Source organism: Atractosteus spatula, chromosome 14, assembly GCF_055471065.1.
Source record: "Atractosteus spatula isolate fAtrSpa1 chromosome 14, fAtrSpa1.hap1, whole genome shotgun sequence".
NCBI lineage: Eukaryota > Metazoa > Chordata > Actinopteri > Semionotiformes > Lepisosteidae > Atractosteus > Atractosteus spatula.
The window spans coordinates 6957292-6983158 of NC_142719.1; the positions used below are offsets into that span (position 1 = coordinate 6957292).

At 40.1% G+C, this 25867-nt stretch overlaps 1 protein-coding gene across 14 annotated transcripts in view; it reads left to right on the plus strand.

Annotated features, from left to right (window-relative positions):
* Nucleotides 1-2032: 2032 nt before the first annotated feature.
* The window catches only part of phactr4b (phosphatase and actin regulator 4b), a 48243-nt gene continuing 24408 nt past the window's right edge, over nt 2033-25867 (plus strand). For 2 of the 14 annotated variants that reach the window (XM_088933277.1, XM_088933283.1), the window contains exons 1-3: nt 2033-2122; nt 12537-12638; nt 19043-19088. In XM_088933277.1, coding sequence (XP_088789403.1) covers nt 19076-19088 — 13 coding nt within the window. In that variant the 5' untranslated portion in view covers nt 2033-2122; nt 12537-12638; nt 19043-19075. Of the gene's footprint in view, nt 2123-2811; nt 2913-5698; nt 5891-7008; nt 7135-12536; nt 12639-15203; nt 15250-17899; nt 17943-19042; nt 19089-25416; nt 25860-25867 lie in introns of those variants that run through there. The other 12 variants (XM_088933279.1, XM_088933285.1, XM_088933280.1 and 9 more) reach the window with 10 other exon arrangements.

The window sequence follows — 25867 nt, forward strand, 5'->3', positions numbered from 1 at the left end:
ATTTTAAAATATAATACTGGAAATATGATTTTTATTTTCCCGAATTCTGCATTGCTGTCTTTCACAATTATGAAGTAAGGCAAACACAAAGTCATACAAAATATGCTAAGTTTCTATCTGAAAAGGAGAAAAGCTTTTTTTTGTCATATTACCCAAAGACCCCGGTTTCTTGGAAATTTGTGAACTTCAGGTCCAAGCTTGAAACTGAAAGTGCATTTATGGTTTGGCTTCCTGCGCAATAAATATCTCAACCGCGCCATTCTTCCACTATGCTCAGCTATGTAGAACACCTAGGAGACTTCCTGTAACAGTGATCAAGAGTGCATGTAGTGTTAAACACGCTATGGAAACAGTTTGGTTTATTTTACTGTTTTTGAATGGTCAGGATGTCGAGATCTTCATGAGATCTTCATTTTCAACCTAGGTTTCAAAACAGTCCACAGGGGGCATTGTTTTTTTTTTGCGTGCTGTACAAATAGGCGCTCATAAAACATTCTTGGTACAGTGTGGGATTTTTTTTAAGTCGCTTACAAAAGACAACTTGAACATGTATATCATTTGATGACGAAAACCATGATTTTAAAACAGAGTATAGAGAAATGTGTTTACATGAGCTATAAAAAGTGTCTTAAACTACAAAATAAGCTCCTAACTGTAAGAAAGAGTGAATTTGAAATTCTTCTCATCTGCATATGGGATAACCGAATTCCTTACATAGTGGCGATATTTGTCCCTGAAACCCGGTGTACTGGGCCAGTCAGTCAGTAATCCATAAACACTCAGCAACCTGAGATTTGTGTTTGAATTAACTCCAAGACATACCCAATATTAAAATATATGATAGATTTATATACATTTTTTCCATTTTATAGTTTTGGATACCCTAAAGTAATAAAAAGTGAGATGAATAATATCCCGACTGATTCCAGCTCTTTACCATGATGTTGTAAATACAATGAACCACAAGGGGGCGCCCAAAGACCAGATTTTTAAAAGGCTTTGAAACAAACGGTCCCAAGACGGCTTAATCGCAACAGTTTTTTCGTGAATACTGTTCTTTATTGTGATATGGACATTAATAATACCCACTCGTGAAACTTAAATCTCTACTACAATTATGCAGTGCTTTATTGAACAAACATAAGTTAACCCCGTAGCCAAGAAACTTGTCTTTTAGTTTAAGTGTTTGTTTTTAAGGAGTCTGGCACTTTTAATCTTTCTGCACAGATTGGGATTTTCTATAAAGACCTTCATGCAGGTCATCAGTAGGTTGTTTTTGCAGGTCTGAACCAAGTATTGCTCCATACCTGAACACCTCCTGACTCCCTTTAAAGTTATTTTTTAAAATGGAACAAAAAATCATACTTCTTATTTATTTCTCAGTGTGGTCGTCCCTACGAGTTTGTAGTATTCACCCATTTAAAGCAGAATTGTTCGTTAACCTTTATCAATTTAATCTGCCATCTTTTATGATTATGTTTAATTAGTTATGGATCTATTAAACTGTTATATGAATGTTAACTAACACGACAATTTTCTTTAACACCGCTTTGCATTTATTTTTAAAGGCGATATTCTTAAACAATCCTATATAATATTTCAGTTGTCCTTCACCTCTTGAAGTAGCGGTTCTGTACACACATAGGATTGAAACACAATGCATTAAGACGGCTAAATCCAGATGCTGGAGCTTTATATTATGCGGCTTCTTGATATACGTGCATTAGTAATCTCTTTAAAAATAATATAATGTTGTTACCCTTTTATTGTTTATTGATAAAAACAGCACACAAGCACACAAACGAAAAGGCCACTAATCTCGCGATTATACGGTAAACAAACACTATGTCACTTTTGCGCATGCGGTTCGAGGTTTTCTATAGCATCATGGGTATTGTCGTTTTTTACTGATTTAGCTCAACAATCCGAATTGGTTTACAGGTGCATATCCGAACTACAGGTACCAAAATGCCTTTGGGGATAGCTTCCGGTAAAGAAAAAACGCTTCGGGATAACAAATATGCTGGGGTCGAAAAAGTGAGTGGCGAGGAAGTGTATTGCTGTTTGAACCGATTGAAACTGCATGTAAAGGAAGAGGAGGGGATACCGAGACGAGAGGAAGGTAAGAAATGTTTTTCAAAGTTGAGCAGTCAAAGGCAAATAGAAGTCTGCAAAAAGTTTTCAACCTTAGTGAAACTTGTAATTGCATTCGCAAAGACCGTAGAGAACAAAAAAGGAAAGTAAGCTTGGGGTTTTTTTTTTTGCTTTCTCTTGTGTGGGGACGTTAGCCGACTCTTATCTTCACTTGTGAATTTGGTAGGCGGTACGAGGTGTACATCTGTTACATCTTCGCTGGGAACAAAGCGATTGCTAACGAATAGTTTTGTCTGCTTTACGCAGCTTTCTGAACCCATCGGGTGATTTAACTTTCCAGAATGGGTTCGGGTAACTCTCTCTTTAACAGAGGTTTTTAATGCCTAACGCGGAACTCTCTGCTCCGTCGGTTTGGATAATCCGGAGTACCGCTGACAGGTAGAAGATTAGTCTGCTGTCGTTGTGTGTGAAATTGAGTTCGCACTGTTTCGCACCTGTTAATTGCGAGACAGCTCCCTAAGCAGCTCTAGTGACCGGAGCGTTTCCAGCCTCACGGTTCCGGCGGCATAGATTCGCTGCGTCCAGTTTTGTCTGGTTTTGAATTTATTGTGTTTGCCAAGCGATTCGTGCAGAATTGATTGCGGCGCGCACGGCGAATTTAGGCGAAGTGGCGCTGCTGTAGTGTTTCAACTACTCCTTAATTTATTCCCTTAGTGTATTTTGATGAGAAAGAGGAACGTCGCGATCGGATGGCCACGGACGATAACCACGATCACCTTTTAAACATGCCGTGTGTTGCTACGTGTTCTCCGGTAGTGGTAGGTCAAGAGGCAGTGTTCGTTTGAATGGCGAGTCGGAGCGGTCTTTGTTATCGTCTTTTTCTCAAAATTCAATTTCCATAAAAGCTCTGGGGTCTCCCACCTTGTTATTAATCTCGGTGTGCCAGAATTCATCAAGGCAAAACAGAATAGGTGTGCCCTGATAGTTCTGATAGTTCTGATTAGAGACCTCCCGTCAACGGGCTTATCATTCCTCCTGGTCTGTAAAACTAAGATATCTGAAAGGAGTTTGACATATCAAGCCGAGTGTCTCTTGCGATTTGATGTGTGGTCAAATTTCCAAGAGGCAGCGGCAAGTTTGCCGTGCCTTGCGTCCTCTCGTGATTCTTGGATATGTGGAGCAAATGAGGAGTCGCTCCCTTCGCCTTCCGCAGTGTCATGCGTATTCTAATAATAATCTGATGGTCATATCTGTATAGTGTTTGACACGTTGCTGTAACCTTTACAGCCCTACATGCCGTAGGTTACAGCAGTGGGTTCCGCCCTCCCTGGACGTCTTTATGTTGGATGTGTTACAGTCAGCATTTCTTCTCCTGAGCTGTAACTGTATTTTGATTATGATAAATTCAATTTTGTTGGAAAATAAGTGCCCCCCCCCCCCCACCCCCATTCAGCAAATGTTTCCGAATAAATAAGGATGAGTTACAAGACTGAGCAATCCTGCAGCCCTCTCAAAGCCTGCCAGATAATCTTGGGGTCCCTGCTGCTGTCTTTTATATGCTGTATGTGGAATGTGCGAGTGTCATTTTTCTATGTGAAATTGGGATGGCCTATACGTGCTTCCAAATTACAAATGGGATGACAGTGTGTTCGTTTGCTGCCTGGTGCAGCTTGGAATTTCTGCCTTCCAGTTTGTTGGTCGTTTGTTCAGTCCAATAAATTCGGCTGTCAGAGAGGCATGCAGCCCATCTTTTCTACAGGTGACTGTGGCTGTACTAACAGTCTGCACTGATGCTTTCATCATTCAGTTGTGTTTTGTAAATCTCTTATTAAGATGGTAAGCGCCACAATTGGTACACAGCACATCGGTGGCTCTCAAAACTGAGTCTGGAGGACCTTATGTCTGCTGGACTCGGTTCCAGCTGGGTTCTTAATCACTGGTGCTAGTTGGTGCGTGGAACAGATCTCCTTGCTGGTTTAGACTTTTGTGCGCTCTGTCCTTGGTTTCAAACACCACCTAAAGTGCATCGTTTCCAACAGTCTGTGCTCGCAGAAGCTCCTCAGTTTGCCGTTTAAGAATCCATTCCCTTATTTCTGACTATCCATCAACACATTATCTTACCACTTCTTCCAGTTCAGAGTTGCAGGGGAGAGGGAAGCTATCCTTGCCAGCAACAGGTGTAAGGGATGGGTACGCCCTAGATGGGACCCCTGTCCATTGCAGGGCAGGCAGAAACACACTCTCGCGCCAGGGCCGATTTTCCCAAAAGCCAGTTAATCTAACGGTATGTTTGTGGGCTGTGGGAGGAAACTGGAGCACCTGGAGGATAACCACACAGACACGAGGAGAACATTCTACCTCCACAGACATAGCAGCCCTGGTCTATAACTGAAGCCAGGGCAGCAATGCTGACTACTGCTCCAGTGTGCCGTCCTGTTTCTGACTAAAGAGTTCAGTTGGGTGATCAACTAATGGTGAGCAGACACAGTTGGAAATGACACTATCGGACAACTCCCACGGTGAGTCAGTCAGTGTTCTTCCTGCTGCTTATATCCAGTTGGATACATTTCAGCTCCCACACCTGAGCTGTGCACAGTCTTGAATCTCGCTCATTAGCACAGGGTTCATACCCACTGCAAATCTCATGCAGTCTGCTTTTTAAGAGCTGAAAGCAAATTTCAGGCCTCATAAATTAGCCTCTGGTTAAGAACTCATCTGGAACACAAACCAGCAGACAAAGGAGTCCCCCAGGACCAGGACTGAACCACTGCTGTTGCATGATTTTGTTCCTGTTCTGTAGTGGACTGACTTGAGGCCTGCTTTTGTTGCAGAAAGACACTGAAATGCAGCATAGTCAGATTAGTCTAGTATGCAGCTCAGGTTCACAAACGATCTGATGTTTATGAGTTATGGCATTCAAAATATTCGCCATGTACATCTAATGATAGTTTTAATCTCCGTGTACAGTGTAAATTACACAGTGATTAGGTGTTCACAGTTACAGCTCATGTACCAAGCGATGTACTGGATGTTACATACCCATTATAAACTCAGAGCCCAGTTTGCTTCTTTCCATTTTAACATGATGCTCATTGTGTGGAAACCACAGAATGAGAACAACCCACCAAAAGGCTCTACCACTCTGCAGGTCGGTGATCCCACCCCCAAGTCTGCTCCATGGCAGATCCAAAGATATCCAAAGATCCAAGGATTAACTGGCTTATTACATTTAGGTCTGAACAGATTTTAGTGCTAGAACTACAAATGTTGTCCATGAAATCAGAGCGACCTCCTTAACTGCCGTTCATAATTGATGTCAATGTATTAGTTTTGCATGTTTCGGAAGAATAAAAGCAGTACTAAATAGGTGATTATGATTGCCACCTCTTGACACAAGGAGCATCTTCCACTGTCATTTAAAAGTCTTTTTCAAAGATCCACTCTGTGAGCGGGTATGTGAAGGAGGATGTACGCACATGTGCATGGTTTGTGAAAGAATTCTTTTCAACAAGCAGGCCCTCGGGTGTTGAGCTTGCCCGTTGACTTAAGTGTTTGTTTTTGGTCCCAAGTGAGATGTCACCTGCCTTGACTGTATCATTAGCAGGAGCGCTGGTTGTAGAAGAAAAAGAAAGGGACTTCAAAGGGATTTATCCTCTGGAGGTGTCTCATTCCCCGCCTCCAGCATACCTGTACTTCAGGAAGATCTCTCGGATCCGCATCCACGTGCCCCAACAGGTTCACTGCTGTGACACACTCCTGCAGGGCTCAGTGCACTGTTCTCGTCTGCCAGCTGCAGGTACTGCGGTGCATATTCCGGGCCCAAATTCTACCAGCGCTGAGGTGTGATTTTCAAAACCTAATGCAGGAAAGCCCAGCAGTAGCCTTTCCTGTAATCCTGCAAAAGAATCTTCTTTCTGCACATTCTGTCCTGGTTTGTAATTTCTCTGTAATCTGCATTTTGCAGTTTATTGGTTAGCTGATGAATGTATTTTGTATTGTAATGGACTGTATTTCCCTGTAATAATTTAAGTGCTTTGAACTTTGTACACAGCTGGATTTGGTGCCTGAAACATAAGAGTCTGAGGAGTTGCGTAGATTAAAGTCATGTAAAGAAACATGCCTCTGCATGGATTTGCTATGACTATCCATACCATTGTAAAAAAAATGTTTTCTGTTGTTCTTGTTTACTTTTTAATGAGAGAAATGGGATTAAATGTTATTCTTTAAATATAATTTTTATCAGTTGTTGGATATATAGTATTGCATCATTTCAAACTGAAACAGCAATAATCGCACAGTCAAATGTTGGACAAATAGACATGAATGGATTGCTGGCCCTTTGTTGTTTTTGGAAAAGAGCCTTTTTAAAATCAGATTTCATTCTTATTCTCTCTAGCTGTGCCTCTGCATCAAAAGTCATTTTACTCTTTTTTTTTTTGTATGTACTGTATTTCATCTGTCTTTTCCTGTGCTTTTTGAACATTCCTTTGGCTATAAATCAGTTAACTTTTTTCTTCTTTGTGTTGTGTGATTCTAGAGTGAGCAGAGCTAGTCTACTGCAGCTTTGCAGAGAGATTTAAGCTCTTAATTTCTCAGCCTCTTCTTTTCAACGGGTCGTATTGAGGAAGTTTAGGGAAGCTACGTGAGAATAATGTTTGCAGCAAGTGATGTTAAGTTTTTAAGAGAAATAAATCACTTTGATAAGGATTTGTTAAACCTAGATTTCTTTGATCCTGCATCTCCAAGATTAACAACAAGCAGCTAAGTCAAATTAAAAGTTAAGTCCAAAAAAGAAGGCAGCAGATTTCTAAAGAACTGGGCCACTTGTCCCCATGGTGAGTTGTTTTTTTTTCTAGGCCAAGCTAGAGATGACGTTAGGCATCTTGGATCGAGAACGCACAGAGCAACCTGTTCATTTTGGGAAGGGGGTGGTTGGAGCTGTGCAGAACAAGTCCTGTGTAGTTCTGCTGCTTTTCCAGGGTTCATCCAAAGTGGGTTCTGAAAACTGATTCTTGATGTCCAGCGGTCATGCTGCTTTGAGTAAGTGCAAGTTGGCTGTGCTTTATTGTTTTCTGGGTTGCAGTATCTAAAGTGCTAAAGGAATGTTCCACACTTCTGTAGCTACACAGTGAAGTACTTCTTGAGAAAAGCTCTCTAGTGGAATAAGGGCTTGTAGACATCCTGAGTTGAAATGAGGTTTTCTTTTGCTGCCCTAAACTGGTGATTTGACTTAAAATATGCAGGATGTATTGTTTAAGTGTGATTGAGAGCTTTTATTGCAGGGACAGTAAATGTTTATTTTTCGCCTCGTGTTTTGTTTCATTTTTTAATTCTTTTTATGATTTTGTTCTTGTAGATTTGTAACATATCTGCTGTTAGACCGATGCACATTGAACCAGTTCTGTAGGCAGATATTTGCACATTCAAGATGCTTGAAGGAATTGCTAGACACTAAACAGTCTATATTTCTGTATTTTCCCTGTGCTCCAGATAAGAAGATTGAGTCAGTAGTTGTTGCTGTGTATTTTATAAATTAATTAATTAATTGCTTACACTTATATAGCGCTTTTCTGGACACTCCACTCAAAGCGCACCCCTCCACCACCACCAGTGTGCAGCATCCAGTATTTATGATCGTAAATACTGTCCAAACACTGACAGCATGTAACCACTGCTGCTATTTCAGAGAAAATGTAAAGTCTGTGTACTGTTGTGTGAGCTCCTAGCATTATGTAACTGTCCTGCACTTTTTACAGTGATTTCAGTTGTGGTCTCTAACCCAGTAACAGCAGAGGATGAGCTTTAGGATGAGTGGACACTGGAACAAATTTAGGAAACTAAGAGTTCTTGTAATTCAGGGAGACTGAATCCTTTTCAAACAAGTGGCCAGTGCAGCTCATAGTTATTTATGAGTTCTAGTTCTGTTAGTTTTACTTGCATATCAACTAATTTGAGCACTAAATCATCAGGTATATTATGACAAAGTTGTGCTGTTTGTCACCAAGAGGGTTATGAGCTAGTGAAATGCAGAAATATTCCTTTACTATGTGTTTTGTCTTGGGGTAAATGTAGGGTATATTGCATCTTCTGCACCTCTTAGAGTAAATGTGCAGAAATGGTTCTATTGCACCTGATGTGCTAGATACACTAGGCCAATGGAAAGAATTCTTCCAGTGCCCAACGGCAATAATTCTTATTGTAGAATTCTGTCTGAACAATGTATAATTTTGTTATATTGCTCTACAAAAATGCACAGAATGAAAAGGATTTGTGGCTCCTCACCTGCTATGAGATTTTAGGATATGCAATGTCTGGATTATGGGGCTGTAGTTGTGATGTGATTCTGTGCTGTAGGACACTGCTCCTGTGCTACCGTTTCTAACACTGCAGCTTTCCCATGAGGTTGCAGTGTGAGCTAACACCCGCTGCAATGCAAAACACCAGCTGTTCCAAAATAGTACATCTCCATCCAGTCTGTGTGCATGATCGTTGAATTGATCAGCATTTCATTACTCAAAGAATTGTAGTGCATGACCAGCACTACCTGTTTTTTGCATTGCAGTGAGTGTGAAGGAAGTGCCACTGGCTATGGTTGTCTTCATGGTGACAGACTTTGCGGTTGTGCTCAAATTTGAAAAGATATTTTTGGTTGTACTGGGGCTGGAATCTGAAGAAGCAGCAACTACCAGAATAAAACTTCTGTGATTATGTTGATGAAAGCAGTCAGCCGGTCAAAGGAAAACAATGCCGTGTCATTTCCATTCTGTCGTGCCTTAAACTGTTAACCAATGACGTTATTCAGAGTTGTGATGTATCTGATCTGCTTATGTTCTCACTGTCTGAAGTGGGGAGAAAAATCAGGCCTATACAAGGCAAGCACTGGCCTTCATTATAGTCTATCCATCAGTTTTCTAATAGCTTCTTCCAATATAGAGTTGCGGGGGTGCTGGAGCCTATACTGCCAAGCAATAGGTGCAAGACAGGGTACACCATCGCCGAGCACACACAGACACACATCCACTCACACCAGGCCCACTTGTCTCAAATGCCAGTTAACCTTCCAGTACATCTTTGGACTGGGAGAGGGAGTCAGAGGAAACCCACAGAATCACGGGGGGAACTAACTCATCGCAGATAACGCCCAGGTGCAAGGCAGCGAGGCTAAACCCTGTACCTGTGTGCGTTTTTACCAGTAAATACCATATAGCCTAGTTTCAGTCAGTTCCACTGAGAAAGGCACTTGTCTAATTAGACTCTTCCAAGTAAGAAAATTTAAAATTGTCTGCCAACTCACAGATTTTCAGGCATTTGTTTTGTAAGTGGCCAGGCTTTCTCAGCAACCCCAGATTCAGCTTTGAAAGAATTTGTCTGTGATGTAAGAACAAACTGCAGACTTGGAACAGATTTTTACATTCAGAGGCCATGATTAAAACCTACCACTTTGAAATGTTCCCCACTCAGTTTTATATTGCGCGATGCACAAGTGAAGGACTGAAAGTGCTATCTGAAGTAACCTGAAGGTCTAGTGACGCAATTCAGGAAAGGACAGCTTTACGCATACCTTGAATTACCCACTTCTCACAAGTGCTCTACCTACTTCCAATGAATATGCAAAAGAAAATGGAAGCCTTTCCTGCAGCTGCTATTTATGGTATCAACAGACACCCTTCCCCCATCACAAGTCACTCTTGATACTGCAGGATCTTTGAGTAGAGCTACAGTAGAGAAGGCATTAGCTTTCTGCTACTTCGATATGAGCTCCTTAGACTTACATTTTCCACTTACGAGCTAATAACTCCTGATTCAGACGAGACTTGGTGCTGTGTCAGTAACTGCAGTACTGTGAGTAGTACACGGGCACACGCCAATGCGATTCAGCAGTGTAGACAAAGCCCAGGGCCAGACTTGGGTGTGATCCTGCTACTAGGCTGCAGCAGTTCCTAAACCTGCTGTAGACTGGCTTGGTGATGGTAACCACCATCAAGAGGGAGAGACACTGTAGGTGTTTTTTACCGTCTCTAGGTTACGTTAGGTTCATATAACCAGTGTTTACCAAGAAAGCCAAATTAACTTTGAAAACGTTCCTTCTGTGCAATTCAGAAAACCTGTGAGGTTTTACTGTAAATGTCAACTATTGTGATAACGATCCTAATATTTGGAGTGGTGTGTCTAGCCGGTCGTGTAAACTTATTGGAACTTATTGAAAGAGTTTTTGCCTTTGGTGAACTTAAATTTCTTTAATGTAAAAATGTTTTCTGGTACAAAGTCCACGATCGTTTATGTCCTATAGTATTTGCACGATGTGTTCAGAATCACACTCTACCTATTATATATGCCGATATCATACATGTACATTCGAGACGACGTGCAATGTAGTCCACTTTTGATTTTCTCTTGTTAGAATTTTTCTCTTGTTTGATTTTTCTAGTAAAATACTGTGTAAAATGTATTTACCAATTACTGTGGGATCAGTTTTTTGTTTTAGTTTTAAGGGTTTGCCCTAACTAGGTGTAAAAGACATTCCTTTCACCTTTAATAGCAGTGTTATTGTGAGCTTAGTCTGAAGCTGTTTCGGCCTGTCGGTTGTAATAGTTGCCCAACCTGTTTGTCAGATTCGGTCTCTGAGAGCAAATAGTGGCTCTGACCCTGAATACACATGTACAGTGCAAACATGAGAAATGCAATGTGAACATTTGCAGCTGCTTACTGACATGTTGTCTTAAAAATGTGTGTCAAATAGATGTCTGCTTTGCATGACTGTGTCCTTCGCCATCTAAGCGAGGATATCGTGCTGCAGTCTGATGCCTTGTCGAGTTAACACGCTAAAAATTATGTTGATCAAATCCCTGGACACCCCACAGCAAGCAGATAACAGTGTGGTGCTATGAGGTGTATAGATTAGGACATAGATACATAGTTACTTTTAAACACAGTACTCAGTATAGTCTTTGTTAAATAGTTCTTTTGCAGTCTTTAACAGAAGATTGCAACATTTTCACACTTCACTTTTAAAGTAAATTACATTATTTGAACTTTATTTTGCCTGGACCAGTGGTTATACTTATACTGGGATGAGAATGTCTTGCCTTTGGCACGCAGTAGGCTATCAAGTATGAACTGTAGGCTTTTCCATCTGTACTTTTCCCTCAGCTCTCTCCCCCCTACGAGAGTATTATCTCACAGGAGGGAGATTGGATAAGGATTGTATTGGATAAGGCGGCTAGATACCCACTCTTTGAGTCTTATTCTGTATAGAATAATGAGATTGCCGGAAAGAGCCACCCCCCCAACCCCATTTGACTGTTACTCTTCGTAGCTCTTGCTTGAAAGAATGGTATGTAATCTGAAAAGGTTAAAAATCTCTGCCCTAGATATCTGCCACAATGAGGTGGCTCTTTCATTAACACTTTGCACAGTCTTCCTACCAGTATGGTTAAGACTGACCTTTTTTCACCTTGATGTGTGGCAATACCAGGCAGACAATTAGAGTTATAATAATAATAAACTTTATTTTATATAGCGCTTTTAAAGGTGGCTTCTCAAAGTGCTTTACAGGATGACAACAATAATAAATAAGAAGAATACCCAAGATAAAACACTATTACAATGTAAAGAGGAGACCGTGGATGATGGTACTAGGAAAAGCAGAGGGGTGAAGAATGGAACCAGTTAATGCTTTTCTGAAGAGGGTTTTGAGTCTGGATTTGAAGGAGTTTAGAGAAGGTGACTCTCTGATATCCTTGGGGAGAGAGTTCCAGAGCTTGACAGAAGAAGCCCCTGTCACCCATACAATGTAGACGGGCTTGGGGGACAGTAAGGAGAGCAGAATTAGAAGAGCGAAGGTTGCGATGTGGGGAGTAGGGGAATAATAGTTCAGACAGGTACTGAGGTGCCAAGCCATGCAGAGCCTTATAGGTGAGCTTGAGGATTTTAAAGTCTACACGGAATTTGACCGGGAGCCAGTGCAAGGACTCCAGGATAGCAGTGATGTGATCACTTGCACTAGACCTGGTTGCCAACTGGGTTCGTCTTATTTCACACATCTGTCATGCTTTCCATTCAGTAATGTATCGATGAAGTACTCATCATTTGAAGGTGACTTAGAAATTGCCCACAGACCGACAGTGGTTCAAAAACAAATTCCAAATGCTTGTTGAATCTCTAGGTGGGAACAGTTTTTATAAATGGCAGTGTTTTCGTAGTAGTTGTTGTAAAACGCAGGTGCTGTCTCACATGTAGGTCATCTTCATACAGCTGTTAACAGAGATTCAGTTTGGCTGTTTGCAGATTGCAGTGAAAACTAATGTGAGAATGTTGTGTTCAGAATTTTATATTTGTTATTCTAATGCTAGAAAGGAAAGTTTTATGACCATATTAAAACTACAGCAAGTTCCATTCAATGTATTCTTAAGTAAATGTCCCTTTGATCCATGTTTTTGCAGGAAGAATCTACAGACAGTGCTGTGCATTGGAGCTTTTCAACACGGACTGAGGGGCATCATTGGCAGGAATTATCACAAAGCAAATGAGCATCTACAGTGAATGTAGGTGGTGCTATCTGAGTGATAATTACTGAATATTTATATTTTAGTCAGTAAACTGTCTATATTCTGCAAAAAAAAATTCTACTTAAGCATATTTGTTTTATGACCATGGTTGACTTAAGGCAAATGACTATCTACAGCAAATGTAGATTGAGTTATCCTATTGATAATTCCTGCATATTTATATATTAATCAATAAACAGTTTACATTCTGCAAAACATATTTTTCCTAGTAAGCATTCTTTTTTTATACCCAGGGTTGACCTAACATTGACTTTATTAACAGAAACAGAAAGGATGTTAGTATTAAAACAGTTAATTAGAAATAAAGAACCAAAGGATGTTAAGTTATCCTGACAGGTTATGCAGTTATTTGCAGTATTTACAAGCAGGACTGCAGACGGCTCCAGTCATTAAATATTGAAATGGAAATCTGCTCGTGAAAATGGTTTTAGTATCCGAGTGCAAATGGTGTTAAATCAAGAAGAGAGAGGACCCCCTGCCACACACTGCGCCCACGCTCCCTGTAGTTGTGTAACGTCTAGATTACAATTAAATGTGAGATGAAAATGAGAGAAATTAGTTCCTTTTAACCCTTTCTTCACCAGCATGTTTTTGACTTGGTGCCGTTTGTGGAACATGCAGCTCCTGGGCTAGCAGTAGAGGAAGAAAGAAGAGGAACGTGTACTTCATTGATCTGACTTAACGAGTTCAATATCTTCCACTTACTGGGCAAGGCATGTTATTTCAATGTGAAAGCAACAGAGAAGTTGAAACAGCTGCATTTTGGGGTTTTTTTCCCCACAAATTAAAAGCCCTGATGAGTATTAAATGACGTTATGTGTAGTGTAAACTGTCTTACAGCAATGCGTTCTTATACAATGCGTTTTACTGGCATTGCTGAGTAATTTATCTAGACTGAAGCAATCGAGAGTACGCACTGTTGACAAAACTGACAGGGATTGAGGAAATCTGCTAGCCCTCAGAGTGCAGACAGAAACTGTGAGTTACTGCCGTTCCTTTTCCTCCTGCAGCTACACCTCCCCTGTGTCCCCATCTGAAGTTTTGCTTTGTTTGTGTCACGTGGACTCTGACTCACCTGATCAGAATGAGCAGAGGCTTGGCTGTCAGGCACCCTGTCCCTCTAGTGCCAGAATTAACCGTCTCATACCCTTGTGTGAAGTCAAGCTGTAGTTTGTGTGAGAAATCAATGCAGTTATATTGCTAAGATGATTTTTTTTAGTTGAGAGCTCTTATAACCTGTTAAGTGTATTTATTTTTTTCCTCTGTTCAGTACCGAGTTCATTGTATGAACCTGTAATGTTCCATATAAGAGTTTCTGAGTAGGTCACTAGGTAAATACTGTAATTTTTACGGGCTTGCAGTTTTTCCTTCCTCTAAAAAAAGCTGTATACTGTTTTTTTTCTGGTCCTTATGCAAAAATGACTAAGCTACATGTGGTGCCATATTCCCACAATAATAGTCCTGACTGAGGCAGCTCTAGAGTACGTGGGTAATTGTTAAAAAATAAGAGCTGCTGCAGAATTATCGATTAATAAAATAGTGATTGTGCGGTAGTGCGTTTTGTGACGGTGTGGGGAATTATAAAAAAAATCTAAGCCTGTCAACTATATATAATAGGATGCAGTTCTTCCTGTTCATAGGACAAGAAGAAGTCATAGAAACCTGGGGAAGCAGAACACGACTGACTGAAATAGGAACTGCCTTTTTAATTAGTCCTTATCGCTATTCTATTAAAATTAATTTCTGCAGAAGCTTGTGTTTCTTCTGGCTTAATATTATATTCATATTTGATCAGAAGAATTTGCTTAGAGCAACATTCTACAAAGACTTAAAATTACTTGAAGCAAATTCTTGAGACTTTTACCAGATATTTACCAGATAAAAAAGATCTCATTGTAGCCAGACGAGAAGGTTTTTACTCGTGACATTCTAGCAAAAAAAAGCAAATGTGATTTGTTACTAATTTTAAGTACATGATGCAGTTTTATTTTGCATCCTCTGGTGGGTAGGTGTTTCTAGAAGATCAGTTTCACAGTCTCAAAAGATCAATGTTATTTATTTATAGTCGCTGTCATGATGAGCAAATTGTGCAAAAATAAGGCATCTTTCAGTTCCTGAGGCATTGCCATTACGTCTCTTTCAAACGTACAATACAACGAGTTGAAGATCTGTTTTGTTTAAGTACAGTAATTTCAAATAGTTAATAAAATACATTATTATTATTATTATTAAAGGGCTGACCTTCTGCCATATCATCATAAAACAAAAATTACAGTCTAAACTGAAAAGTGTAAATAGCTGTATTTCGTGTAAGAATAAAAAAAAATGTATATTAGTTTTAATATACATAAATTACAATTTTATATACAGTTAGTGCTACTCTTTAGAAATACATATGGATTTCCCTTTTTGTTCTTCAAAGTCACATGTGAAAGATGTGCCCTGTCTGTCCTCCTTCAGTGCCATTTGTTTCCTCCATAAAAACAGCATTTTCTCCTACTTCATAGGACACTATCTCTGTTTATTTCGTTCTTTTTCTAGGAGCACCTATCAATTAGGAGTGGAAAGGGGCCTGTTTTGTGAACTGGTAGGTTAATACAAGGAATGCACATTGCTCATCGGGAGCCGCGTAATGCTCTATGCAGGCATGTGTGATTTAAAAAAAAAAGAAAACCATGCAAATCTTGGATATCGATTCAAATGCCTGGTTTGATGTTTCATGACTGACCGTGATACCCTTGAGTTACTTTGCCTAAAGGGTATTAAATCAATTCATTAGCAAGAGGGTTTAGGTGAGGAGGTTATTTCCCCTGTTGAATGCCATTCCTGCTGAAAATCAGAAAAGAAAAATGCAAGGAACCAGCACTCTCTGTTTATCCAGAGAACACCAGCTTTGTGCTAGGGTATATTTGAGACAAACGTGCCTCGGGTGGACAAGCCAGCAATGGAGCCAAGTCCTCTTTAGTGATGAATCAAGGTTTGGTGTCGACCAGCTTGAAGAGTGTGGTGCGGACATATAGATCGAATTAGATTGGGCTAATTCTGTGGAACACAGCAATCGATGGGGTAATCCAAGTGTGACTGCCTGTGGGGGAGAGCATTAGTGTATAGTTACTGTAGAACTGCAATCAAGGTAATTATTGGCAACCTGACTACAAAGTGCTGCACTGATCATTAACTGGGTCCTGACTTGCTATCCTTCCTGTAGTCTCTTCGTGGCGTGACAGTATTCCATGACCGCGCAAGTCTTGATGTACAGTAGCACCCGCTGTCCTGGGAGATGACAATGGACAGTACTGTTATGGATGCTTTACTTGCCAGACATGAGGCCTGTTGAACACTTGTGGAATGAGCTGGGTTGACGTTTGACAACTAGGACTCAGAAACCCATGAACAGGCTTGTGCTTTTTCCTGGCTTGAAATGAAACGGGCAGCTTCCATCCTGCAAAAAGTTTTTTTTTTTTTCCCCACAGTAGACCCACAGTTAATCACCTTTTTCAAAGCCAAATGTTAATTGTCATCATGAATTTGTCATGTCTGTAAAAAATATCACTGCATCTGCGTCATTTGTTAAAAATTGCAAGTGATGCATTTCCTTAGATGCTCAGTACATTCCCATTTTTTCAATGTATTTTTATTACATTCTTCAGTAAAGCCATTATGTATTAGTAAATCGAACAAAACATTATCTTGCTGGGTCTGGCTTGTATGGCAGGGAGGCTCGTAAGTTCACGTATCCCTGCCTTCAGGAAATGAGGAAACATTTGCAATGGAAAAGACTGCAGTATAAGTGTCCTAAACTGACCAGCTGGTTATTTATGTATAAACAGAAATGGTGAGTGACCTTTAGAGTTTTCTGTCAATTGCCTCATCCATTTGCCTAAAAATTATTTACATATAGAGGAGTAGATAAACCTGGTCTTGGAGAACCCCTTTGTCTGCTGTTTTTCCCCCAAACTCGGCCCTTAATCAACAGGGTTTAATTGATGCCTGTAGCTGACTTGGTTTCATTTCCAACAACTTCATCTTGCCCATCATGTGGTTTCTCTTTTAACTTGAAAAATAGGAATTTGCTCCCTTATATCTGATTAAAGAGCTGTAGATCAATTAATGATGAATAAACCGAGGGGAGTCTTGTTTTTTTCTGCTGTCAATATCCAGTTGGTGGTTTTTCAGCTCCCACACCTGAATAAGACCAGTCCTGAAACTTACTCATTAGTACAAGGTGCAACCCATTACAAATCTCATTCATCTTTTTAAGAGCTGAAAGCAAATTTGAGGTCTTAAAAAGAAAAGTGAAATAAAATTAGCCTGTGATTAAGAACTCGGTTGGAACAAAAGCAGACACTGGGATCCCCCAGGACCAGAACTGAGAACCACTGATCTAGATAAAAGTATGAGTTTCTTATTGTGCAGCATGAATACGTGATGGAAGTTTATAGGACTGAAAATGCCAATTATTATTAAAAAGTTAAAGCATGGTAAATCTTTTCCCTTTTCTAGCAAGTCTCCTCTTGCTTATGGTGATTTCTCTAAACCGTCGCTACTAGGCACCTAAGCAATTAGAATGTGATAGTTTTTTCCACCTCAGAAGGAGTACAGGTCTCGATGTGTTCCTGAAAAATGCTGCGTAAAAAAAAAAAGAAATTAACAACTGATTTCCTATGAGACTGCATGCGTTTCAGGTTCACTCTCAACCAGAGAGTGAAACTCCCAAATTAAAACAGTTCCACACTTCTGCTCATGCAAGAAGTTTTCATGGTTAAATAAAGGGAAGACTGTTGTAGTCGCTGGATGGGAAACAGTGTGGAAAAGCAGGAATTATGTGCCCATAGATGCATCTCAACTGGGCAGCTGTCTTTAATCCTTGTGTTCTTAGTGAGCCTTTTAAATTTTATTTTTCACTGTAGCAATTTCAATGTATACATTTCTTCATAGATTAAAATGTATTTTATCAGTTTTAAACAAAATGTAACAGATTGATTTTATTAATTTTAATCTAATATAACCACCTGGTACAAACTACAAAATTCTTTGACTTATTGTGAATTAAGAGCACGTAAGCCAAGAACTATCTGTAGTCATAAAAATTCACTCTGGAGCCGAGTTTAAATTTTAGTCTACTTCTATACAGATACAAAATGCTTATTTTGCATGCATTTTGACAAAAAAAAACTAGCCTTGCTTCCAGTACACAACCATCTGTAGGGTTACTGACATCATCCATCTATTTTTTTAGATTCTTAGAATCACTCCAAATGGCACCCTAATTGCACACAGGTAGACTAAAGATTTCTTCTTTTTTAGACTTCTAAAGAAATTTGGTTGCACCAGAGCCTGTTTAGGTGTGTCATAGTAAAAGGGGATGAATCGGTTCTTTTCTGTTTCATGTTTCTAATTCATTTAGGTGGATCTGTAGAATTTTGTTTTGACTTTGACACTTTGAACATTTTTATTGTGTTTCAATATGGAATCATAATATATTTAACTGGGAGGTCTTGCCCTTGATTGACCTAAAATCACTCAGTATAATAAGTTCAAAAGTTGGAAGCTTAAAAACATTTTAAAGTGTCAAGTCAAAACAATCATTAGATTAATTCTGGGGCGGAGCGGAAGCATTGTGGCTAAGGGTCTGCGTCTGTGGCTGGAAGGTTGCCGGTTCAAATCCCACGGCCGGCAGAGGAATCCTACTCCATTGGGCCCCCGAGCAAGGCCCTTAACCCCAACTTCTCCAGGGGCGCTGTACAATAGCTGACCCTGCGCTCTGACCCCAAGCTTCTCTCCCCGTCTGTATGTGTCTGTGTCTCACAGAGAGCAAGCTGGGGTATGCGAAAAGACGAATTCCTAATGCAAGAAATTGTATATGGCCAATAAAGTGATCTCTCTCTTAGAACAGCTCAGTTCTTTACCTTCTTTGCAGAACTGTGGTGGAATCTTGGAGCTGGACTGCGGCCCAAGCACTGGATTACTTCTGCCACTCGCTCTCTTAATCAAGACCCAGCAAACCAAAAAACTAAGATCAGTGGGTTAAGATGTGGGTTAAGACCTTAATGAAGGTGGTTTTAAATAAACTCAGGGGGATGTATCTGCAGCAAAGTAGACCCTTCTCGTTCATGGCATAAGTGTTATTTTAGTAAATATCAAATTGTAGCCAAATTCTAAAATATTTACAATTTGAAAGAGTTAGAGGATTCTGTTTTTATGGTTAGCTTTGATGATCAGCGGCCGTTTTATCACACAGAGCTTGACATTCTAGCCAAGGAAATTCATATAAATTCCGAGAATTTCCATTTAATGTACTTCACTGTTTATGTGATTGGCTTAGTTTCTCTGTGGAAATACTGCTATTGTTTGTTTATTGGTGTTTTTTTTTTTCCTAGGAGCTGCCTGCCGTTACTTTTGCAGATATTGTAATGGAAAATCGTGGTAAGTGATTCTTACTTCTGCTCACTATCTCTTGTTTTGTGTTTTCACCACAAAAGCTTTTTTCCTGAGCTTGAACACAAAAAGTGCTATTCTAAAACGGTACAACATATGAACACAGAAATAAAGAAATAAAAGGTAAATATAGATTTTACAGGAATGTTTAGATGTCTAATATTGCCTGAACAGCCAGTTATATAATGTTCATAATTAATATCAAACGGTGACATTTGAATTGTATAAAAAGTTTGTTTGCCCTGTTTTTTAGCAGAATGCAGTACATAGCAGCAATAAAGGAAGCTGCTCTATAAATTTAAATGTAAATTATCAGACACATGCAGTGGAATATAGGAGCTACCTTTGTTGCTGAGTTTAATAAGGAAACAAAGCAAGATTGAAACAAACTAGCTGCTCACTTGATTTCTCCTTTTAGCGATATCTAATGCACATTATTTAGCTCTTGTAGATTTAAAAGCCTTGTCTCCAGCAACATACTAAGAACAACAAAAGGTAGCTGTGCAATGCAGAGATGTATTGAAAAGGGTTATCGGATCATAACTTTTACTAGTTAAAACACATTACTAGAAAGTAAGGTTTTAGAGTCTCCCATCTCCAGTATGGTTCTGTAACGTTTTACAAGTGCAATCATTTGATTTCAGCTATTTATGGCAGGTGTCTGTTGCAGTGAAAACATTGAGCCAGGGTCCCTCAGAGAGCACAACCTTGCTGCAGATGTCAGGTCATTAAGGGACATAGCTGGTCTGTAGGAGGAAACAGGGCTGACCCAGATTAAATAACTAATTATTCATCGCTCTGCTATAGCTAAGTAAAAATAACATAGGCTCTTTTTTTTATATATATTGCTGGGACAGTAATGCCGTTCAAGATGGTGATTTATAAGCAGGCGGATATAGAAATGAAAGTATTAACAGTACTGAGTATTTAAACTGTTCTTTCCTGCACTTCATTCTTCCCCAATTTAAAATTGCAATGTTTAAAATTGTCAAGTTTCAGTTCTTTTAACATTTATAATAAAATTGAGAACCTTCGGATATATTTTTCATCTCTGTGAATTTGGGCTTTCTTGTATATATCAATACTCTATTTTCATTGTTGATTTAGAAGATCTCTTTACAGACATAGCCGAAGTTTTAGCATTTTATTTCTGGAAAAAAAAACAAACATTTATTTATTAAGTGTAATAACTGTTGTTGAACAATACCAATTTCTTTATTAAAACACTTAATTAAAACACTCACACACAGGTATACCTGATGCAATTTTGTCCAAACACGTGGTAAATCTGATCGGTGGGGGTTTTATTGGTTTTGTTGTTTTAGGATCTTAGTGCCTCCCATTTACAACTGGAACCAATGTTAAATAAACTGAAGTAAAATAACTGTATTTTAATGGGTGTTATTATTCAATGGCGGAGCCTTCTTTTAAATTTGGCCAGGCCATTCTTAGCTCAGTGAAGCATGACAGTTTGAACTCAACTATACTTTTTATATAAGCTGGCCGTGGAAAAGTGATTCCTAGAAGAATGGGGAGATTTTAATGGACCCGTGTAGATCCAGGTGAGGTCATCCTGCTTGTTCAAAGTAGGGTTAAAGAAGCATTTTCACTGCTTCGAGTCTAGACTGCCCAGCTGTGCCCAACCAGTTAGTGCTGGAGGGGTTTATTTAATCTGATACATGCCTGGCCTCCAGGCACAACAACAGCTCCTCCGGTGTAGAGTGTCATCAGTAGTGACTGTCCTGTAGATGCTATAGGACTCATGGCGGGAAAATTTCAGACAGTTCCATCAATGCACAATTCGGTGTTAAGTATGCTTTGTCCTCGTCACATTTTTACTAATGCAAAAATGCAGCAGTAAATCTAATCTGATTAAAAATGAGTTGTTCTCAACTGGTAAGGAGTAACAAAAAAAATCAAAGTTTCTTTAAAAAAAGGAATAGAGATTCATTTTAACCTGAGCCCTTTGTCTCCTCTATTTAATATTCAGCAGACTTTTCCTGGAAAAGAATTGCTATCTTTAAACTGACAGTTGAAGGTAGTTGTCAACAGGTTCTTACCAAAAGAAACAAAATATCTTACCTGAGGTGTAAAATCTGTGATGTAGGGAAATTGGGGTGTGCGTGTAACCTAAAACCCAATGAAGTAAAAAGGAAGATAGTGCTGCCATGTTAGCTATGTGAGCTTAGGCACTATAAATCCTTTCCGCTGGGGTTTTCCTGAATTAGATCAGAAAGTGCCGAAACTCTTTTTAAATAGCTCCTTTTTAAAAACTCGCCACTAGGGAAATATCACAGTGGAAGGAAATTTACTTTAAATTTAGAGATGCATAACCAAGAGCAACGTCCTTTGGAGACGCCTGTGCTTGGTGATAGCAGTGGCAGATGTGTCTGAAAGACTGAAACTGTGCAGCCAGGGGTTTCACTTCCTTCACTGAATGGTGGCAGTGGTTGTCCCAGAAGAGGAAACATGATGCAGAAATTGTAGCAATCATGTGATGTGTTATTACTGTGCTTAATGCATACTTTCTGTGACCAGTGAGAAAGGATAAATATGGTTCTTTAAAAGCAGTCACGGGTATAGTAGCTTTACAGTCCACACACAAATGGCTAATTTATGTTGCATTAGCTTGTGATGTACAAGAAAGACTCCTTGGGGATTTGCTCTCTGAAAGCCTGATTGCTAGAGCAGCATTTTCTGTTCTGGAGAGTTTCAGCTGAGGCTCCCTGATTATTTGTCTTCAGCTGGAAGCTGCTAACAATCAAAAACAAGAGTGGTGTCTGTGAAGTCCCACCGGGAACTTTGTCTCCCAGCTCAGGCTGAAATGCTCACCTGCTACCAATGCCTCTTGGCCCTTTGCCAGCCCGGCCTGCAGGATTATGTGGTGATGTCAGGCTAAGCTGAAGAAGAAAGCCTCATTTAGCTTCTGACCTGATGTCGGATAAGAAGTGTCATCAAGCCCATTGCTCTTTGATTTTTTTTTTAAATCAGCAATCTCTTTAATTGGTTACAATAAACTGAGCTAAGTGTGGCAATATCCTACACTGTGAAGTAGCCTATCTGTTTAGAAGACCGCCAATAGTGTATACATTCACTGAACCACCATCTATTTTTTTGTTTTCTGATTTCAAAAAGGGTTGATGCCTACCTGACTGGACAACCACATGCCCCAGTAGAGCATTACTATAATAAAGCATACATGAGGAGTTCTGTGGAGTAGTACGACGTGCAAAATAGGATATGTAGATGATCCTGTTTATGTGGTATATTTTTCTCACATTGTTTCCAGTGGTGATTTATAAGATGTTTAGCAAATGTGGGTGGCATGGCAGAGCAGTGGTGAGCATTACTGCCTCACAGCGCCGGGGCCCTATGATCAATCCCGAGCCTGGGGTGTTGTCCTCAGGATCGTGTGGGTTTCATCATGGTGTGCTGGAGTACTCCCACAGTCCGAACACATGCTGGTAGGTTAATTGGCCTTGGGATGAGGGTGCGTTTGTGTCCGTGTCTGTGTGATAGACTGGCATCGCATCCAGGGTGTATCCTGCCTTGCACCTGCCACCGGCTCCCTCGTGACCCTCCCTGTACTGGATAAAGAGGTTAGAAAGTGGATGGTTGGACGGATATTTAGAAAATGGTATGCTTGACATGGTTTTAATTTAGGTTTAAAGCATTTAATTAATTCTCTTAATCATTTTGATTTTTGAATTATTCCTCTTGATTAAGGACACTAATGTGGGGTTTAATCCTCTCTCACTGCTCTGGCTTGTATGTACACTGACCTCTTCGCTTGCCTGATTAATATTGTGGCCATTCAGGAGACGACTGCTCTAATATCTGTCTTGTAAAACAAAATATGGGTCATAAACGCACAAGTGGTAGTACAAAACTGTTCTGCTGCAGTCTACTCTCTAGAGTTATGAATTCCGTTTCGCAAGGGTTTATTGAAAATGTTGCCCCAGTGAAAGGGATGTCATAACACTCTGTGGGCCCTAGAGGGGGATAGTAGTTAGCCTGAACACCCTGCTGTAGAACCGCTCACAAGTGGAGTGTTGTGGTTAATAATTGGACGCCCTTGTATTCATTGTCTGCTATCTGCTGTGTTGGCACTCATGGTCTGGAGGCTTGTGTGCTTACAATCTTAATCATTGCCTTGCTACTAGTTTACTTCACCAAAGACGTCATCTAGCTCCTTCTGGAAGGATCCTAGGGAAGTTTCTTCAACAACTTGGCACATTTGTCTGTGCCTTTCATGCCCTCTGTGTAAAAACGTGCCTCCTATTTGTGTGTACAAAGTGTGTATACGAAAGGACTGCAAGAAGTGTTTGTGCTGTCTGGTACTGTGTGTTTTTCTTTCATGAGAAATTACAGGAAAAGCATCTAGCATAATATCAATGGAACGTTTTTGTCCTAGAAGATATTGACAGATGTATTCTCATTGGTTATGATTCTTCTGAACCCCACCACATCAGTAGTATGTAAAGTGATAATATTGTGATGAGATAATACGTGCTCTTGACAGCAAAGCTGTTTTGGCTAATTGTGAACATAGAGAAGAGCAGTGGGACTGACTTCACTTGAGAGTGTTTATCCTTTAACGTGTTTATATTTATTGTAGTATGCTGAAAATCGTACTGATCAGAGCCGTTATTCTCACGTGTTTGACATAAAGAACAGGAGGGATAGTAATATCGGAGGTTATCACACAGTAGCATCACACTACCAGTTCATGAGTCAGTTCTTTGTTTGCTCTCTTCTTCACCAGCTTGTTATAAGGGTATTTTGTGTGCTGCTGTAAGACCTTTACCTAACTGTCCCTTTACCTAAAGGGAGTGTGGAGCTGGAAGAGACGTGAGGGTTTTATTTCTATTCCCCTCCCTCTTTACCCTTGATGATTCCAGCTCTGAAGTTAAAGTCCCGAGTGACGCATGACCCAGTAACAAGGCCACACTGCCCGAGTATGAGTATACACAGCAATCTGGGAACAGCTCTGTAGCCAAGCAGGGAGGGGTATCAATCGAGATAACAGCCGCATTCCACACAGAGGAATTTACAGTCCCGGTGTTTACAGTACTCCAATACCAGGTGCTGCAGGACCAGCAGGTATTGCACTGTTCCGTACAAACCGTGCTCTGGTGACCTCATTTGCTTAGCTTGTGGTCTGTTCTGCTTATTTTTATGTGGTTATGTTTGCTTGTTTTTTTTCCTCCAAAATGAAAATATTTTTGTGGCCTTTTTCCTGTACTCTTCCACTGTATTTTTTTTTTCCTCGACATATTCCTTTAAGGTCTTCCTTGTCTTGTTGTTTGTCCAGTACTTTGTTTTGTATTTGTTTTCAAGGAGTCTTTCACTTGATTATGACCACAACAGCCACAGCACCTAAATTGCTGTGGCTCATATTTCCGTTCAAGATTTTTCTACAAAAGCACAGGGTGTGAATGTATTAATAGTTTTTAGGGAGATTCACAGGTATAAATGTTTATAATTCTTGAGATTTAGATCCAATAACTGGACAAAAATATATATATATATTTGTTCTTTTTTTCTTGCTTCAATGGAAATACGTTTCTACAGTCTTATCAGAGCAGTTCACAGTGAGCTCAAGACCTTTTGTTAAGAAATGTTCTGCTGTATCTGTTTGAATGTGTCCCATTTCTTCCGGACCTAGTCTCTCCTCATTCAACCTTTCGTATTTTAGAGAGCTGGTTGTTTTGCAGAGAAGAGCGGAACTATGAATTTTATCTCTTACGAAGGCATGATATACAAAATGTTTTGTTTTGGCTTCGTCTCCATTCCCAACCTCATCTTGTTTTTATTTGTTTTAGCTGCACTCAATGCCTTTGTTGACATCAAACAGAATTTTGTTTTTCTATCTGGGTTTTTGTTGATTTCTCTGAAGTGCATCCAGTGGTTAAACTTTGAATATTTTTAATTGTGATGATTGTTTTCCTCAGTAATTAAACAGTGTATAATGAGAGCCATCTCGTGTTTCTTCATATAAGAAAATTTAAGAACATGACGTGATATTGCTTAAAAATCCCAGACCTAGACACATCCTCGTTCGTGTACCACCTGTATTTGAGACGGGTTTGTTTTTTTTAGTTGTATGTTAAGATTAAAGAAGATATTATAAATACTAAATACAGCAGTATTGCAGAAAAACAAACACAGGGTATCGGCATGTACCGGACACCTCTGTGATGTCATTTCCTCTTTCTTCGGGCTTGACTCCACCTTGGCCTGACTCACGTTTTCAGTCTCGAGTGGCTGCTCCCTGGAACGTCCCTCCTGCTTTGTGCAGTGTTTTGCCGCAGCTCCATGGGTCGTAGTATTGACAGCACAGGTGGAGGAAAACCATGTGTTGGCTGCTCCGCAGACACACCAGCAGATAGTGGGCTCATCTGGTGCAAGTAACCTTCCCTGCCTCCTCCCCTGGGGGAGACCTTTGACCCTCAGCAATCTCCACACAGGAATGATAAGCATCCATCTGTTAATGCTGCTGGCATGCTACTTTATTTATGAAGTCAGAGATCCTGGAAGGGAGGGAGAGAGAGAAAAACACAAGGAGAGAGAGAGAGACCAAGCAAGAGAAGCCCGTCTTAAGTTACAGCAGCCCTGCACTGGAAGCTGTGTGAGGCTTTTTTATTTATATTCCCCTCCCTCCCCCCCTCTCTTTTGAGAGCACAGGGGAAGGGAGAAGTAGCATGGGACAGGCTATCGATGTGGAGTCGGCAGCCGAGGATCCAGGCTTGAACTCCGGTAAGCCC